The following is a 16,578-nucleotide window of genomic DNA, read 5'->3' as shown; positions in this document are numbered from 1 at the left end:
ATTCTAATATTTTAATATAGTACTCCTGAAAACATGAGTGTCTTAGGCAATGCAGTTGTTCTGGGATTAAATCTGTTTAGTCAGGTCTCTGCAGACTCTCAAAAGTCTCTCGTTCTGAGCTCTTTTTTTAGCATCTTTTTAACATGCTTCTGAAAAACACATTTGTTTGTTCATCTTTTCTGCAGAGGTCAACAGAAACGAGTATTTGACACTGTCAAGGTTGCCAACGTCACTCGTGGCCGCTCCTCTTCCTTTCCTGCCCCATTGCCGATCCCTGGGTCTAATCGGTCAAGTGTTGTTATGACAGCAAAGCCCTTCCAGTCTGGCGTACACCCAGTGGGGAGCCACATGCTGATGACCCAGGAGAGCGCCTCTGACAAGAACTTGAAGTAGGAAACACAGCCTGTTATCACCTTTCTAAACAGATCCAAAACTAAGTCCAAAGTGGACCTCTGCTGTGTAAAGAAGAGATAGTTACTTTGATGGTCTTTAATATCTATTATTATTTGATGTTTCTCCCAGAGACACTCACCATCCTGGGCAACCGGGAACCCCTGGAAACAATGACTTATTCACAGCTCTGCACAGGCTCTCCCTCCGGCGCCAAAACTACCTGAGTGAAAAGCAGTTCTTTGAGGAGGAATGGGAGCGAAAAATGCATCTGCTGGCTGAGCAGAAGGACGAGGCTAGTGGCTGTAGTACACCCACAGAGAGCTGTTTCTCCCTGGGCACAAACTCAGAATTCACTGATCTCTCTGGCAGCTCCAGCAATCTGCGTGTCCTCCTGCCAGAGAAATTACAAATTGTCAAACCCATTGAAGGTAAGAGGATGATCACCAGCAGAGAAGGATTTTATGTTCATTTGCCAAGTAAATCCTTGCCAGGGTGTGTAAAGCTTGGTACCATATGCAGTATTTGGTAGGCTACATGCCACCAGGATTGCTTTCTACTTGGATTTCTTACAAGATGCCAAGGGTTCCAACTTTCTTGGCATTCCCCCTCAATGCCCCACATGTATCACAACACCAGCACAGTGAGCTGGGGCTGTTTGTAACACCATACAATAGTAGGTGTCAGCTCTGAGGGGTGACCTCATTAATGTTTACAAATACATAAAGGGTGGGTGTCAGGAGGATGCAGCCAGGCTCTTCTCAATGACAGGACAAGGAGCAATGGGTACAAGCTGGAACATAAGAGATTCCAAAGAAACATAAGGAAAAACTTCTTCACTGTGAGGGTGACGGAGCACTAGAACAGGCTGCCCAGATGGGTTGTGGAGTCTTCTCTGGGGACATTCAAAACCCACCTGGACGAGTTCCTGTGTGACCTACTCTAGGTGGTCCCACTCGGGCAGGGGTGTTGAACTGGATGATCTTTCAAGGTCCCTTCCAACCCTTAAAATTCTGTGGTTCTCTTTTGTCGCACCAGGATCTCAGACCCTTTTTCACTGGCAGCAGCTTGCTCGACCCAACCTAGGCACCATTCTTGATCCAAGGCCAGGTGTTGTTACAAAAGGCTTTACCCCTCTGTCTGATGATACTGTGTACCACATCTCTGACTTGGAGGAGGATGAGGAAGAAGAAAGTGAAGGAGGTATAACATTTCAAGTGCAACAGGCCATCTCAGAGGAAAAGAAATGTGTGGTGGCAAAGCCAGTGGCTGGGATTTTCCTGACACCTGTTACTTCAGCAGCAGCTCCGCCCACTGGTAAGAAGCATGGGTAGAGGCTTTTCCTCTTTTTTTAATTTTTATTTTGTGGAATCTTTTTCTCCATGCAAAGTATCTGACCTTGTGAAAAATGCTGTCTTTGCTGTCTTTGTTCTTTGCTTAATATTGTCGTTGTTTTTATTTTATCTTAAACTTTGCTTTGACTAGTTCTTATCTGTCTTTATTTTTACCCCCAATGGATGTAAATTCTCCAAATTGCAGCCTCAAATCCAGGGAAGTGTCTGTCTTCCACAAATTCCACATTTACCTTTACTACCTGTAGGATCCTTCACCCATCTGACGTCACTCAAGTTACTCCCAGGTACGATGACTGCTGATGTCCTAAATGTTGCTGCATGGGATTAAACAGTTCCTTCCTGGCTTTTGATACATGGTCCAGTTTTAAAATTACCAAGGCAGCAAGGCAACACGTAGGCTGTTACTCGAATAGTTGTAATTACAAAAGGAAAGCTTGCAATTCTCTGAAGTGAAAATTTAAAGAGGTTAGAGTAATTTAAAGGGAGTCAATTTATAGTCTTAAATAGCAAATGCCTTGTATCTTACTGTAAAAAATAATGACCTTATTAAAAAAAATTAAAGAATTGTAAAAAAAAAAAATTAAACTAACTTATGGCTGGACACCTCTGTTGATATTCTGTCTTGTACAATGTAGATGACCACTGAGGTAAATTAATTGGTATTTATGCAAAAATCTCTCTGTAAACTTGGTATCTTCTAAATATTTTGCAGAACAATAATTTTGAATCTACTAAAGCTGCAGCTATCACAGCTTATAGCAATGGCTTGCTGCTTCTTGAGCCTTCTATTTGCTAAAAGGTAAATGCAGAATGGGTATTAAGATGTCTGAAGTGTGCATCTTCCATGCTTCTTTTTCATTTTATTTCAGCTCCATGGATGCCCCACTTTCACTTGGAAATACTGGCAGCAGTATTGGGAACTCAGCAAGCACTCCAGCCATTTCTTACAGGCTTAGTATTGGAGAATTTCTTACCAACAGAAGAGATTCAACTACTACTTTCAGCAGCACAAGCAGCCTGGCTAAACTTCTGCAAGAGCGAGGCATCTCTGCCAAGGTTTATGATAGCCCTGTATTAGAAAAACTGCCTTTGCTACAGCCCCCTCAGACTCTCTCCATTCCTTCCACTCCACCCAACTCTCCCTCACATTCACCTTGTCCCTCCCCTCCACTCTTTGAGCCTCGAGTGCATTACTCAGAAAATTTTCTGGCTTCTCGACCAACAGAAACATTCTTGCAAGAAATGTATGGGCTGAAGCCCTCCCGTAACCCTCCAGACATTGGGCAGCTGAAGGTGAACCTGGTGGACAGGCTGAAAAGGCTGGGCATTGCCAGGGTGATCAAGGCCCCAGAGACACAGGACCCTGGGAAGAATCGAGGGCCAGAGCTTGGCTTGCGGAGGCAGGACTCGACCGTGTTCTTAAATGCAGGTAGCAACTTAATGGCAGGACTGAGAAGAAACCAGAGTCTTCCAGCCATGATTGGAGCTTTGGGAGCTCCAGTTTGCACACAGTCATCAAAAATGGATGTCCTAAAGGAGAACTGACTGGTCTGAGAAATTATAGACTTCTAGCATGGTAAATAATACATGAAGGATAAGCATCCAGTAGGGGCATTGTTAGATGTGTTACAGAAGAGTTGAAGAAGGCATGTGCATGTTAGAGGTGTGGGAGAGAGAAGTGTTGGGATCAAGCAGAATGTTGCTTGGGCTTGAAGAGGAAGGCTTTTATGAATGACAAGAAAACCAAAACCAAAGTTTAGTTTAGAGATCCCCTTCAGCATCTGTCTTAAGCAACACTAAAAGGCCATTGTAAACATTGTCAGTATTTTAACCTTTTAAACTGTATGCATAGAATGGTCTTGCAGGTGCTGTTTGAGATTTCATTTCTCCTTGATTTCCCACTGTGTGACCATAGTATTTACTAGTTGTTAGCAGACAGGCCAAGTCATTTAAATATAGTAGTAAAATAAGTCTGACCAGCACACCAAGTTCCAAGTTCCTCCCTGTAGCAAACAAATATGAAAACTTGGATTATTTTTTTTTATTATTCTTGTATTTTACATTTCAGAAACTGTACTCTTTTGAACTCCTCACCACTTTGAGAAGCAGGGGAGAGAACCTATAGCTCTGTGTAAGAAGGCAATACTTCTGTTTACAAGCACAGAAACTGGTGGTCGGGATTTATATTTTGGAAGAGTGCAATTGTATTAGTGAGGTATTAACAGAAGGTTAAATTATTTCCAATGCTTCTGAAGCACACAGAGGAAGGTGCAATGAAGATTTAGAGAGCAGGAAATTAGGTATTAGAGTGAAAATTTGAAATTAAGAAATCTCTCTTGTGTTGTGCATCTCTTTAAATGAGGGTATTTTTGCACACACACAGACAAAAGTCTCAGGCATGTTTCAGTGTTGCAAAAGGTAGTGAAACCCAGGTGTTTGATTTGGGCTTCGTTTTCATTAGGCATAGCAGAGAGCATTTACTTCAAAACAAGTGTTGGAAGTCCAATGACATGACTTTTCTTGACATGTGGCCATGCATGTTTGAGAGCCCTGCAGAAAACATCATGCCCTTCATTCATGTATTTCTGATTTTAGGCAGGATTTTGTTTAACAGATTTCATTAAGACCAAAATTTACCCTCTAGCTTTCATCTTCCAGTTCTAAATATAATGTTCATAGTAGCATTTTAATGAACATAAATCAGTCTTGTCTATGTTGAAATCCTGTGTTTGGTGATGAGAGTGGTTCTGAATCTGATTCTAAACCTGATTCTAAACAAAGCTGAAGCAGGCTTTCTGTCTCAAAAGAGAAGTCCATTTTAGAAATCTGATTTCTGAATGGTAATCATCAAAGTATTACTGCCTGTGCTGCTTTTTTGAGTCTTTCTTGTCCAAGGAATGATCAACTATAAGTTTATAGTGTAACTTAGAAGAAAAAGTTTGCCTAAAATTCCTCAGGCGAATGAATCTTTGCTGGCGACCTGAAGGGAAACAGGTTCTTAACCTTTACGTAATTTTTCACTGTACCTGTCAACAGTTTAAAATTCAAGTCTAGTTTCCATGCAATTAGATACCCCCAAAGTAAACTTGGGTTGGTTTTACAGTGTGTGTGTGCTAGTTGGTGCCAGGTGTGAAGCAGGTGCTGATTTGCATTTGCCCTTAGGCACATGGTAACCAGCACCCTGGTTGCTGCAGGACTGAGTGGAGTAGGGCAGGAAGAGAAAGTTTCTTACCCTGGTTTATAGGAAATGGGTCACGTGGCCTTTCTGCTTTTACAGTGCTAGAGCTCTGGTGATGACTCTTTGCTATAACAGTCTTCTTTGGTAAAAGGGAGGAGTAACCACTTCGAACTTGCACAGGGATTCTTAGCAGAAACTTGTCTGTCAGCAGCGCACAGAAAATTCAGGAACTCCTGGAGTTGCCTTTTGCTCTCTAAGCAAAACCTTATACATATTAAAGGTGGATTTTATTTAAAATACTATGTACGGGTTAATTTTGGTTTTTAAACACAAAATATTTGATTTCTTTTTGTAAGTATTTCTGTTTGTATGTACTGAGCTGTGCGTGGAGCCTCACCTAGCTGAGGTAAGAGTGAAGGGAAGGAGACATTTCTGCCGTCCAGTGAACCGAGACAGGTATGTCTGCTCTGTCTTTGTAACTTCTAGGGAAACAACAGGAATGAGTTAACAAAAGTTTGGTGTCAACTGAGAAGCGTGTGGTGTGTCAAAAGTATGTCCATTTGTTGTGTGTTTACATCTAAACTTTTACAGGTGTGACACTTTCTAAGTAGCTTCATTAGCTAACTACTGCCATTGGAGCATTCTGTGTGTTAGCAGCACAAGTACTGAACCAGCAAACCCAGAATTCCTTTGGCAGAGCAGATTTCAGTTAAAATTAATCTAAAAGCACATTAATTAAATGCATGTTTCTCTTTGGGATGCTTTCATGTCTATAACCTAACAATACCAACTGGTTCAGTTCAAACAGTCCTGTGGAGACGTTTTGATGCTGGGTTGTGTTCCGCTGTCAGATGGGGTTTCCTCTGCTCTGTTAACAAGGCAAGAAGGGGAGGGAGGACCCTGTGCCCTGAGGGGGTGTGTGTGGCCTTGTGGCTGGTGCTGTGGGGCGGTGCTGGCCCTGGGGAGGGCCCTGTGCCCTTTGCACAGATGTACCCAGCACACAGCCACGGGGAAAACTGCTATTTCTTCCAAGTTTACTGTTTTGTGCCAAAACCTAGAAGATAAGCTTTTTTGTAATAACAGGCATGGTTCTGAGAACATATTAAAAGTTGCCATCATTCCAGGTACTGATTTGGCTTCTGCTGCCCCCTGTAAGAGGAAACAAACTTGCATGACTGAGGTAGCTGAGATCCCACATAAGATCTTTTGATCCTCCACAAGTGTGATATAGTTGAGAGGAAGGTAGAACTAGAAGGAACAGAGAATTGTATTTCAGAAGGGTCATCTTGCAGGTTTGAGACAAAAACAGATGCTAGAAAGGACGGACTTAGTCCTGCTTGTGAAAGTTTCAAGGGACAGGAGGGAATTCTTGTAGTATTTATCTTTACTTGGGTTGGCTTAAACCAAGCACAAACTGAAAGCTTTCCAGTTTCACTGTTTTTGATAAACACAAATAATGTCTGCATACTCAAACTACGTGTGGTCAAAGGTAAAGGGCTACTGCAGTCCAGCAGCAGCAGAGAATACAAGGTTTAGGCCTCCTTTGGCTGTTACATGAAGGGATCACACACAATGTTTGAAGGGTTTGGGAACACCATCTTTTTTTTTTCATCTGCTTTTTGCACTTACTGTTGTTTCATAGTGGGATGTAAATTTGATAATAAACATGTATAACATGCCCTTTTTCAGTATATTGGTGATCTTGTGTGGTTTGTTCTAAGTGTAATCTTCTGTACTACAGTGTTCTACAATAAACCTTAGAATTAGGCCTCTTTGGGCTAAAATTTAGTGATTGTTGTACTGTACCTGAGTTTACCAAGTTGGTATCTGCACAAGGGGTGGCTGTAAAAAACTTGATGAGGCCATGCTGGGCTGCTGGTGCTGTGTTTGTACCTAGGCAGCTCCAGGGGGCAGATGTGCAGTATGAGCTGCATACATACATCTACAACACTCAAGAGTACCTCCTCCTGCAGCTTCACAAGCCCTTTACTTGAGAACATTTCACACATGCAGAATAGGTCAGCAACCTTTAGACAGAATATTTGAATGCAAACCTCACTCTAAATGAAGGTTTTGTTTTCTGGTACCTTGGGAGTTTTTGTGCATGCTGGGTTTTTGCCTCCTGTTGTTTTCCATGAGCTAATGCATTCCTCTGGCATTACAGCATCGGACAACACTGCTGTCTAACACCACCACTGCTGGTTTTCCATCTCAGTAGCTGATGTCAGCCCTCTAAATTTGTGATAAATTGGGGGGGAGAGAGACTGAAACTAAGCTACTGACCCTCAAAGAGGGTTGCTTTCATGAAACTGAAGAACAGGTTCCATTAATGATTTTGCCCATGGCACAGTAGGCTTGTTTGCTTACACTTTCTATTCCATATTCAGTAAAAATTAAAATGGTTTTCTTTCACTTGGATTGTCTAACTAGTAGACAAACTTCTGTAAATGAGCTGTCCTTACTTCAGCACAACTCTTCATCATTTCATGCTGAATCCCTAAACAAACATCAGCAACTACCTTGGAAAATTACTCCCAGAAGATGGAAGCGGAAGCACAGATTTGGCCGTTGCTGTAACCACGTGCTGCACCTGGCACCTGTTGAAGTTCTCATCATTCTGAGAGTTTATAATCCCTCTGCCCTTATATTCACAGACACCAACTGGTACCAAAACTAGAAGTATTCACCACAGGAGTCCAGGGGAGGAGTTGAGCTCTTAACGTAATTCCAGTGAAGATCTGCCTCTTTAGTTAAATAATCAACTACCTTGCTACTGTTATTACAGCTTTCAGCATTAACAAGGGTAGAACAGAATAAACAGCTAATTCAAAACAAAACAGACACCAACAAAGCTTTAGCTTCTACTCAGAGCTTGTAGAACTCCCTGTACAGTGTGCATCCTCATCAGAGGAGGCAATATAAAAACGTTTTTAAGGAGCTGAGTACTTACATAACAATGATTTCTTTTGCTGTGCTTAGAACTGAGAGGTCAGCAAGGTCAGTGGACACAGGATAACCAGTTGCTGGACCCGAGCAACTGATTTTCACTGCTAAGACTATGCAGAGGGTAGCCTAAAACACCAGTCACAGCCACATCCTGCTGAGGATGCTGGAGGACAAGTGATTGGCTTTTCTTTAGGCATTCCAAGACACTAAAGATGAAAAATTTTAAGGGGTAGGGAGAAGTAACAAAACACACCGATGCAAGTTGAAGGTACGCTGTAAAATTTGCAGTGCCCCTCCCTTTTATTTTGCAAAAGTTAGGTATAAAATACACAAAGCTTCATAGCAATTTGCATTTTAAACTGGGATTGGAGATACCTTACTAAAGGTACTGTGGTAGAGCTGCTAGACAAGGCTGAGCATATTTTAACTAGTAAACCACAGATCAGAGACTAGCTCCGAGATGCTTTCCAGTGTAAAGTGTCATATGTATTTATTAACACAAATTTCTTAAGGCTCCCCAATAAAAAATGTCACTCTTGTGGTAAGAGCAGACACTGAAAATCTGTGGTGTTCTTCCAAATCATTAGCTGATATCGGCCGCTTACAGGCTGCTGCAGCTCCCTCTGCCACGCAGTTCCCTCCCATTCAGCTGACAGGAAAGATGAGCTTTTTCGTCAGTGTGAAACCAGGCTCTGGCATCTGCTTCTCTACCTTATTGCAACTCTTCCTGCTCACCTCTTGATTCACTGCTGTCAGGATGGTGAGAATATCTTCTCCTCTGCAAAAACACATGTTCCTTTTGTATTAGGGAGGCAGCGAAAATCAGACAAATTCCCACATTCTCATACATCTTCATCTATATCAGGGCTGCTGTTTCAAACAGACTTCAAAGCAGTTAGCTGAGCTGCTGTGACCTCTGTCCTACATTACTGTTTTCACTCTGAGCAAGTGCTTCCACAGCCTATCGCCTACCTCTGCATCCAGATCAAACTCCTGGCATTCAGAAAGAAAATACAAGTGTTGCCAAAAAGAAGCTTATGAAAACATAGTTACCGAGGACAGCTGTACTCCAAGTGCTGGCACAACGCCTGTATGTACCAGGTCCCCCGCCTTGGGCTTCTGTAGGAAATGAAATCTTGCAGGGTAGCCATGCCCAGGAGGAAGTCTGCCTCTGCAGGGATGTAGTCCAGCTGAAGTCTGGTGTCTGTTTCTATGGAAGAATCTTGCTGTCCAGAATCTGTTTCGACAGTCACACCTTTATGGCAAGCATTGCCTTGGCAGGCCTGAACAAAAAAGACTTTGGGTTTTCCAGCAAGTGAGGGGCAATTCTGTTCAGTGAAAGCAGTGGTCAGTTCCTGGATAGGTACTTCCTCCCCATCCACACCATAAACAATGCCTTTTTTCCCATGAGACAGGATACAGCAAACAAAACAGTCTCTGGCTTTGTGGTCTTTGCAGCGGTAGATGTCCACAATCTTACGGATTTCATCTGCCATGAGGTCTCTGTGTTCTGCTACTGTAAAATGAAGCTTTTGAAACACTCTGCGCAGAGCCACTGGAAAGTAAACAGAAGGGGAATTGGAGCCCTTTCATCATGTGGAAACTGGACTCTGCAATCGCAAATTCAATTTGTAGAGAGTGACAACAGGTTATTTTAAATCCTGGTACTCTACTGTCCAGGCAGTTACACTCCTGCTCTGAAAATAACCCAGCATTATCTCTCTTAAGCTCCCTTAATGCTCATTAAAAGGCTTCCTAGCAATCTTGCTGTTCAGCATTCCTCTGTCTGGAAAGCAGGCAGAACTATTAAGCAAGCTCTATCTCTTTCCCCACCCAGTTTACATCTCCTCAGGTCATGTCTCAAAAGCTGCTAAACAGCACAGCTGCTTTACACAAGAGGAGAGGGCGCTGCCCCTTTGGGTAGTACCTGTGTCACAGGAAGGGAACCCTTGACTCCTGAAGGTACTTGAGAGTTCTCACTGACAGAGAAGGAAGGCTCACTGACAGGTTTCATCTCCTGGCACAGATAGCGCCAACACACACATCTCACAGATGACCTGCAATCAGCCACAGCCCACTAAAACCAGGGCCCCTGAAAAGCAAGGTGATCAAGCCTCTCAATTCCAACATCTTCCCTTTCCCTCCCTTTTCTTTTCAAGTTGGATGTTAAGCAACTAATGCCCACTTCCGGCTCAGCAGCAAGTCTGTCTCTGCCTAATTTAGGAGTAATGTGTATATGGCTGACGCATAGCTAGCCTGGCTTGTAAAGTCCTGGGTGAGGCTGTTGCTTCACTTCCAGTAAACTCAGTAAATAGCAAAATGCTAATGAGTTGTTTTGAGTCAGACAGTAAAAGCTTAACGGGTTGATAAGGGTTTGTCAGCTCAGGAAACAGAGGTGACTCAGCCACTACAACAAAAGTATCCCAGAAAGGGAAGACTGAGATTCCTACCTCTGGTATAAAAAAAAAAAAATATGCTTCTGTTTTTGAAACTTATGTTTAATGTTCAGGGTACCTGCATCCACGTGTGTCCCAGGCCGATCCTTCAAGTCTTTTGGTTTTGGCACTGCTGCCCTGGCTTTTGCAAAACTGTGATTGTTCAGGATCACGCACACTCCACGTGGTTGGCTGGTCATTTTGTAAACTTCAAGCTGCCAGAAAGCAAAGCTGTTGGTGAAACTACTGCCCTCCCCTCCAGGTGCAGGTGCTTCTCAGTCCTTACTTGTGGCCCAGTGGGGTGAGGAGCCAGCTGCCTCTCTCTCCTGACAAGCTCTCCCTGTGCAGCTTTGCTCGCCAGACCAGTGCTGCACTGTCGCCACCCTGGGCAGCCCCTCCGTGCGGTGCCCAGCCACCCCTGCCCATGCCCCTGCCAGCCAACCCTGCCCCCAGCCCTGCCAGCCACCACGTGTCCCACTGTAAGGAACTCTGGCCATGCCACTACCCTTGCAAATGTTTCCAAAGTTTTAACGCTGCATCACAACAAAGGACACAAAGGACGTTACTGAGTGGTACATTTTCCTTTTCTACACAGTGATTGTAACAGTTGGGCATACAGTAACTGTTCACCTCATGGAAGGATGATCTCTTCTAAGACTACATGGTGTTTCTAAGAAACCATTGTGACTTACCCAGGAAGACTCATCCCAATGGCCAGGAGAATCAGATGCCACAGATAATGCCTGCCCTCTGGCCTGAGCTGAATACAGACAAAAAAGTTTAATTACAGAATGCAGCACTGAAGAAAGGAAAGAAGCTCTGTTCCTATTTTCCATCTCCACAAATACCTCCCAGGGCAAAACTGTTCTCTGAAAACACTGAGCTGTGGTTGAATGGCTGCTCCTGTTAGCTATAAACCACTAAGTAATCAATTAAAAGGGAGTAATATGTATTATGATCAGTTAGGAAGTAACTGGATACCTAATCACTTTTTAGAGAGGCACCTGTGTAGAGAAGTGAGAGGCAAGTGATGTGTAGAGTCCAAAAGCTGAAGAAGAGTATAAACATGGAATTTTATAGATTTTTAATTACCTTTTGGGCCTCCTGTGCTGCCTTTCTGTTCCTCTGGGATGAGCACCTCTTCTCTTCCTGAAAAGCATTAATTATTAGTCCTGTACAATATTTGTCACTTCAAGACTAATTGTGGGAAAGAGGCCTTTCTGGTTTGTTTTGCTTTACCAGACAGATTTAATTCATACTCTTCAATTCTCCTCAACAGGCTGACGTTAATTTCTCTACAGAGATTCTTCAGGACACTTAGGTTGTCTTCTCCCAAGATCCCCTTCTTCTCCATCTCAATGAAAACGTCGAGCATTGTCTGGGTAATCAGAAAGGTAGTTCGCTCTTAGGGCACATTCATGCTGCCCCTGGGAGGAAAGATGCAGCATGTGTATGTGCTCCAAGGCATGGGCAGCACATGCAACCCAGAGTCAGTCCAGCTCTACTGGTAGCTCAGTTGAGACCTCAGCTGAGACAATTAAAACTTGTTCACCAAACCTACAGGTACTGCAAGTACAAACATCTTCTCAAAGTATATTCATCTCCCTTCCGCAGCACAAAGAGGCTGAGTTCAAGGAAAATCTAATCCAGAAGATCGAACGGTGATCACATAGGAATATATAATAATGTTTTTAATGACTGCTTTCATTCATTTGCCTTTCAGTGGCTACCTTCTGACTTAACTGAAACACAAGGACCACCATGGTTACCACCTTGAGCAATGACAAAAAGCGGTTTAACCACACAAGATTGGTGTAGAGATTGCTCTGAAGCAAAAAGGAATCCAAGAGACACGAGCTCTTGCCAAACAGCATGTGGCAGAGCACAGTGGTCACCCCCAGGACTTACTAAACCAGCCATTACTAGATGATCAGTCTCTCCTAAATGACAGAAAATGCTACAAGACTTTTCATTAGACAGGATCTGCTGCTTAAGAGTTCCACTTTCTCAGTCTGGAAATAACAAGAACAAAAGCATAAAGCAATAGCCTCAGTGGATGATCTCCTGTTTGATTATGCCTTAGAAAGCAGACAAAAGAAAATTTGTTGGGCAAGATGAGTGAATGTGCTCATCAGTCTCCCACTGATCAAAGCCACTGTGTCCCCTAAGTCTCCTATGGCACTTGGACATGAAGGCCTCTATGCCTGATGCAGGGACAGTCTGTGCTCCCTGGGCTGCAAGTTACATACAACACTAGCACAGATGAATCTCACATGCACTGAAGAGACTATAATCTCTTGGCAAATACACTCTTTCTTATGGTGTTTCCCCTCATAGCCCCTCAAATACCTCTATGGATCATTACAATCATTAGAAAAAGAAATAAATTCTTACAGTCTTAGAGTTTAGCTTGCATTTTGGTAATTCTTTCCCCAAAAAAACCTTGAAAGATTTCAGTTTATCTTCAGTGATGTCTTCTGACAGCTGAAAGAGCAAGTATCTAGAAAGAGAAATGAAAGACACTGCTTCATCTTGTTCCCAAGCATCTCCTTTGACACAATTTAAGATAATTAAATTTTACACAATTAACAATTTAATGTGCTGTTGAACTGCTCCCTTTGCACCACCCAAGCATAAATGGAGGCTCCTTCCTTGGAGGTCTTCAAGACCCGCCTGGGCATGTTCCTATGCGACCTGATCTAGGTGAACCTGCTTCTGCAGGGGGGTTGGACTAGATGATCTCTAAAGGTCCCTTCCAACCCCTACATTCTATGATTCTATATCCCTCCCTTTTTTTCTTTGTAAATGGAGAAGCGTCAGTCCCAGGACAGCTTGAACTAAAACCATTTTCAGATGTAATCACAAAGATCTCAGCTTTCCTAAAATCAAAACAAGACTAAAACTTTCTAGGATTGACAGCAAAGGCTCCTAGCCAGTCCCTTTCGGCCCTATGCAGCTCGAAGGGCCCTGAGCAGTGTCTGAAAAATACGGCTTGTTTTCTGCCTTTTGCCGGACGGTAATTTCAACTCCCTGTATGGCTTGCACCTCCTCTCCTTCTGAAGGCGCTTGTATGCTTCCACGCCCCTGCCTGGCGTTCTGAACACCGTTAATGGCTCAGGCCGCTCCCGCCCTCGCCCCCGCGGCACTCACCTGTAGGCCGACACTTTTGCTCTGCCCGGGAGCTGCAGCTCGCTCTCCATCTCCTCGCGGCTGGAGCCCAGTTGGGCTTCCAGGAGGTCGATCCGACAGATGCGGTAGAGCAGCTCCTTCAGGAAGGACAGGTTTTCCGCCTCGATCATCCCTTTCTCTTGCAGCACATGGAAGAAGTCCACCGCCTCCCGCACGGTCTCCAGCTTCCTCATGGGGATGTGCTCCAGGCTGAGGAACTTCAGCGCCGCCAGCTCGGCCTCGTCCAGCTCCTCGCTGACCACCAGCAACTGCTGCCTGGGGATGGCCATGGCCGCGCCAGCCGCGGGGCCAGCCGGAGGAGCTGCTTCCGCTGCCACCACAGGGCTGTGCCGTGCAGTGCAGTGCCAGGCCGGGCGAGAGGCGGCGCCCAGGCCCCTGGGAGCGGTAGTTCCTTCCGCGTTTCTGACTCAAACCAGCCCAGAACTGCCGTCGCTTCCCGTCGGCGCCGCGCCCGTGCCCGAGCGGCCTCCTCTCGGGCGCAGCTTAGGCCTTGTTCTCGGAGCCGTGGAGCTAGGGCTGCTCCTGAGACCAGGCGTGAGGAAACTGAGCCGAGTAGTGTGGCTCCAAGGGCGTCCCGCTGCCCGGGCTTTTCCTGCAATCGCCCCTCTCCCGTTGGAAGGCACTGGCGGTTCCGTGCCGTTGTCATACACACAGAAGCAGCTCCTGCCGCCGTAGCCCCGGCATTCTCGGCTGCCTCAGGGGCAGCCTGCGGGCCCGCACAGACCCTGCTCCCTTCCCACCCCACTCGGCTTTGAAGGCCCTTCCAGCAACACGGGGAGGCTGGCAGGAGCTCTGCACGGCGGCTGGAGACTGTGACATGGCACAGCCCCTCTGAGACACATTCTGATGCAGCACTCTCCATAGATGGTATTCAACAACAACAGGAGGGAAGAGATTGGCATTTTGTCCTTCTGAACAGGAGAGCAACCCTCCCAGCATCCATAGTCTCAAAGTGTTCTTGCTAAGCACTGATTTAAAAAGAGTCCCTTCACCACAAAAAAAAAAAAACAAACAACCCACAAAACCAAACCCAGTAAAAAAACAATTTGACAATATATTAAGCAGACTTCATTACACTGTTTCCATAAAGTGGCTTATCAATGCCTAAACCCCAATGCAAAATACTGGATGACTGCAGAGGTGGCAAATTGGGTCAAAGGTGGAAGAAACCTGAATTTGACTACACTTTTTATCAGCCATTGCACTAACGTCCTCAAGTCATGTTAGAACAAGCTCTTCCCTGTAAACAGACTGGAGAAGATACGAATCCTTCTCTTTGCACTGATATGCCTGGATAAACCAGGCCTAAACCCCAAGTGTCTATGCAAGTACAAAGCTAATGTGCAAGAGACATAGGCCGAGCTCCAAAAATGTGTCCAGAATAACATTCCATTTAGCTAGAAATGTGTTATACCCACAAGAGCCACCCCTGTTTGAGGCCTGGGAAATTCCTGTGGCTGTCAATTACAGAACAGATACAGTGACAAGCAAAGGCACAATTACAGAAGGGACATGACGAACTGAGTATCTGGGAATTCCCAAACATCTCAACCATATTTCTTAGTGTGTTGCACAGAAGTCATTTCAGAATAAATGTGCCATTCTCTACTCATAGTTTGACACAACTCTGTTGTAAAGAGGCAGATCTGAGCAATGTCAGAATGGATGTGGCCATGTTAGTTAGGGGTCAAAATAAAAACAGTAAGCAGCAAGGGCTGAACACCCAAATCTCCTGAGAAAAATCTATCTCTGAACTCCCTGCTGCATAGCTTAATCTCCTAAATGCTGTGTATTTTGTTTTCACTTCTGACTGGTCCTCAAGATTTTCTGCAGGAGATGTTACAGACAACAGATGTAGCCAACAGTTTAACCACTCAAACTTCGTCTGTACCTGAATTTCACACCACTTTGGGAACTAAGAGCAAACTGTTATCTAGGTGGTGGGAAAACACATACTGGAAGCAGCCTGTGCAGTGGGAGAAGCTGTCAGCAATCTGAACATGGGTAGGATCTTCAAACGTGCTGCTAACCCATCTCAAGAGCAGCACATTAAAAGCCGCCCTGGAACCAGCACATTTGAGAGAATGACAAACATCCCATGGAAGGTGGGTGCAAACAGCTCTCTGGGAAGCTGATGTTAAACTGAACTAATAGGTAGGAAGATGCAAATAACCAGGCAGGGATCCATGCTACCCAGTAACATTGTTTCCACCTCTGCAGCTAAGAGTTCTCCCCAACTCTTCTAAGCATTTCTATTTTCAAGAAGAATCACTCTCATCTTTCCTGCTTTCAGCTTACACCTGCAGCTTTGCTTTCCTACCAACCTTCTGACTCCACTGTCTGGCAGTGGTGCTTCTGCTGGCTGAAAAATCTCACAGAACTGAGTGCCAGGATTGTTCTCCTATAGCATTTGGTCTGTCAGTAAGGAGATGATAACAAGGGAGGACAGGCAAAGTAACTATGGCTGAGGGCTTTCAGAGAGGAAAGATGATTGCCCCCTGCCATTCTCCAAGTTTTGCTACAGAGGAGAAATAAGAGTCAGAAAACTGCAGATCCCACTTCTGATTTGCCTCTCAGTTCTGTGGGAGGGCCACAAATACGTGCGGGAACGCACCAGCCACCCAGCCACGGGCGGGTCTGATCAGACTTTGCTCGAACCAGGAAAATGAAAGCATGTTTTCTCCTTCCTTGATCAGTGCCTGACACACACACAAATTCCCAGCAGGGCTACCTCCTGCAGTCCTTCCCAGGATTTTGATAGGGTTTTCTCTCCCTTGTAGTAGGTCTTCACCAGCAGGCAATAATGCCAGCTGTGGAGGTTGCCTGATTTTAAAAAGGTAGAACAAAATACCATGCCGGTTTCATGACAGGATGTGACTAGAATATCTGAAATACCTCGGTCTGAAAGTATTGAACTCCTGATATAGAAAAACATGAAAAAACAGAAATGCTGTAGAGGCACAAGATAACTACTGGAGCAGCTGCCACCTTCCAGCAAGTTTCTCACAGAGGAAGCAGTTATTTCATTTCAGCTATTATTTCCTTAGCATAAATAACATTTACAGATCTAACTACCAACTTCATA

General features: G+C 44.6%; 2 protein-coding genes across 6 annotated transcripts in view; one reads left to right on the top strand and one right to left on the bottom strand.

Annotated features, from left to right (window-relative positions):
- The window catches only part of TRAK2 (trafficking kinesin protein 2), a 29,750-nt gene extending 23,039 nt beyond the window's left edge, over positions 1 to 6,711 (top strand). For both annotated transcript variants that reach the window (XM_062003147.1, XM_062003146.1), the window contains exons 13-17: positions 186 to 389; positions 523 to 821; positions 1,429 to 1,707; positions 1,930 to 2,029; positions 2,615 to 6,711. In XM_062003147.1, coding sequence (XP_061859131.1) covers positions 186 to 389; positions 523 to 821; positions 1,429 to 1,707; positions 1,930 to 2,029; positions 2,615 to 3,290 — 1,558 coding nt within the window. In that variant the 3' untranslated portion in view covers positions 3,291 to 6,711. The remainder of the gene's footprint in view (positions 1 to 185; positions 390 to 522; positions 822 to 1,428; positions 1,708 to 1,929; positions 2,030 to 2,614) is intronic.
- Positions 6,712 to 8,138: 1,427 nt separating this feature from the next.
- Positions 8,139 to 14,439, bottom strand: LOC104549333 (caspase-8). 4 transcript variants are annotated; one of them, XM_010199458.2, is made up of 8 exons: positions 13,455 to 14,439; positions 12,699 to 12,804; positions 11,544 to 11,682; positions 11,397 to 11,453; positions 10,997 to 11,064; positions 10,384 to 10,519; positions 8,923 to 9,424; positions 8,139 to 8,647 (listed from the first exon to the last, which is right to left on the bottom strand). In XM_010199458.2, the coding sequence occupies exons 1-8, from the start codon at positions 13,760 to 13,762 to the stop codon at positions 8,515 to 8,517; spliced, it is 1,449 nt and encodes a 482-aa protein (XP_010197760.2). In that variant the 5' UTR covers positions 13,763 to 14,439; the 3' UTR covers positions 8,139 to 8,514. The 4 variants fall into 4 exon arrangements, with proteins under 4 accessions (XP_010197760.2, XP_061857973.1, XP_061857976.1 ...); XM_062001989.1 differs by lacking the exon at positions 13,455 to 14,439 and having other exon boundaries at positions 11,544 to 11,731; positions 12,699 to 12,785; XM_062001992.1 differs by lacking the exons at positions 8,139 to 8,647; positions 8,923 to 9,424 and adding an exon at positions 9,828 to 9,926.
- Between the last annotated feature and the right edge of the window lie 2,139 nt (positions 14,440 to 16,578).

Source organism: Colius striatus, chromosome 9 (assembly GCF_028858725.1).
Source record: "Colius striatus isolate bColStr4 chromosome 9, bColStr4.1.hap1, whole genome shotgun sequence".
NCBI lineage: Eukaryota > Metazoa > Chordata > Aves > Coliiformes > Coliidae > Colius > Colius striatus.
This window is presented reverse-complemented; position numbering and strand designations above follow the sequence as displayed.

What these genes read in the sequence shown, in the direction of transcription:
- LOC104549333 (XM_010199458.2), bottom strand. Translation starts at nt 13,762, where the DNA reads ATGGCCATCCCCAGGCAGCAGTTGCTGGTGGTCAGCGAGGAGCTGGAC. An exon ending in GCAAAAGTGTCGGCCTACAG is followed by an intron (nt 12,805 to 13,454) that starts GTGAGTGCCGCG and finishes TTCTCTTTCTAG; the next exon opens with ATACTTGCTCTTTCAGCTGT. An exon ending in TGGGACACACGTGGATGCAG is followed by an intron (nt 9,425 to 10,383) that starts GTACCCTGAACA and finishes TTTACTTTCCAG; the next exon opens with TGGCTCTGCGCAGAGTGTTT.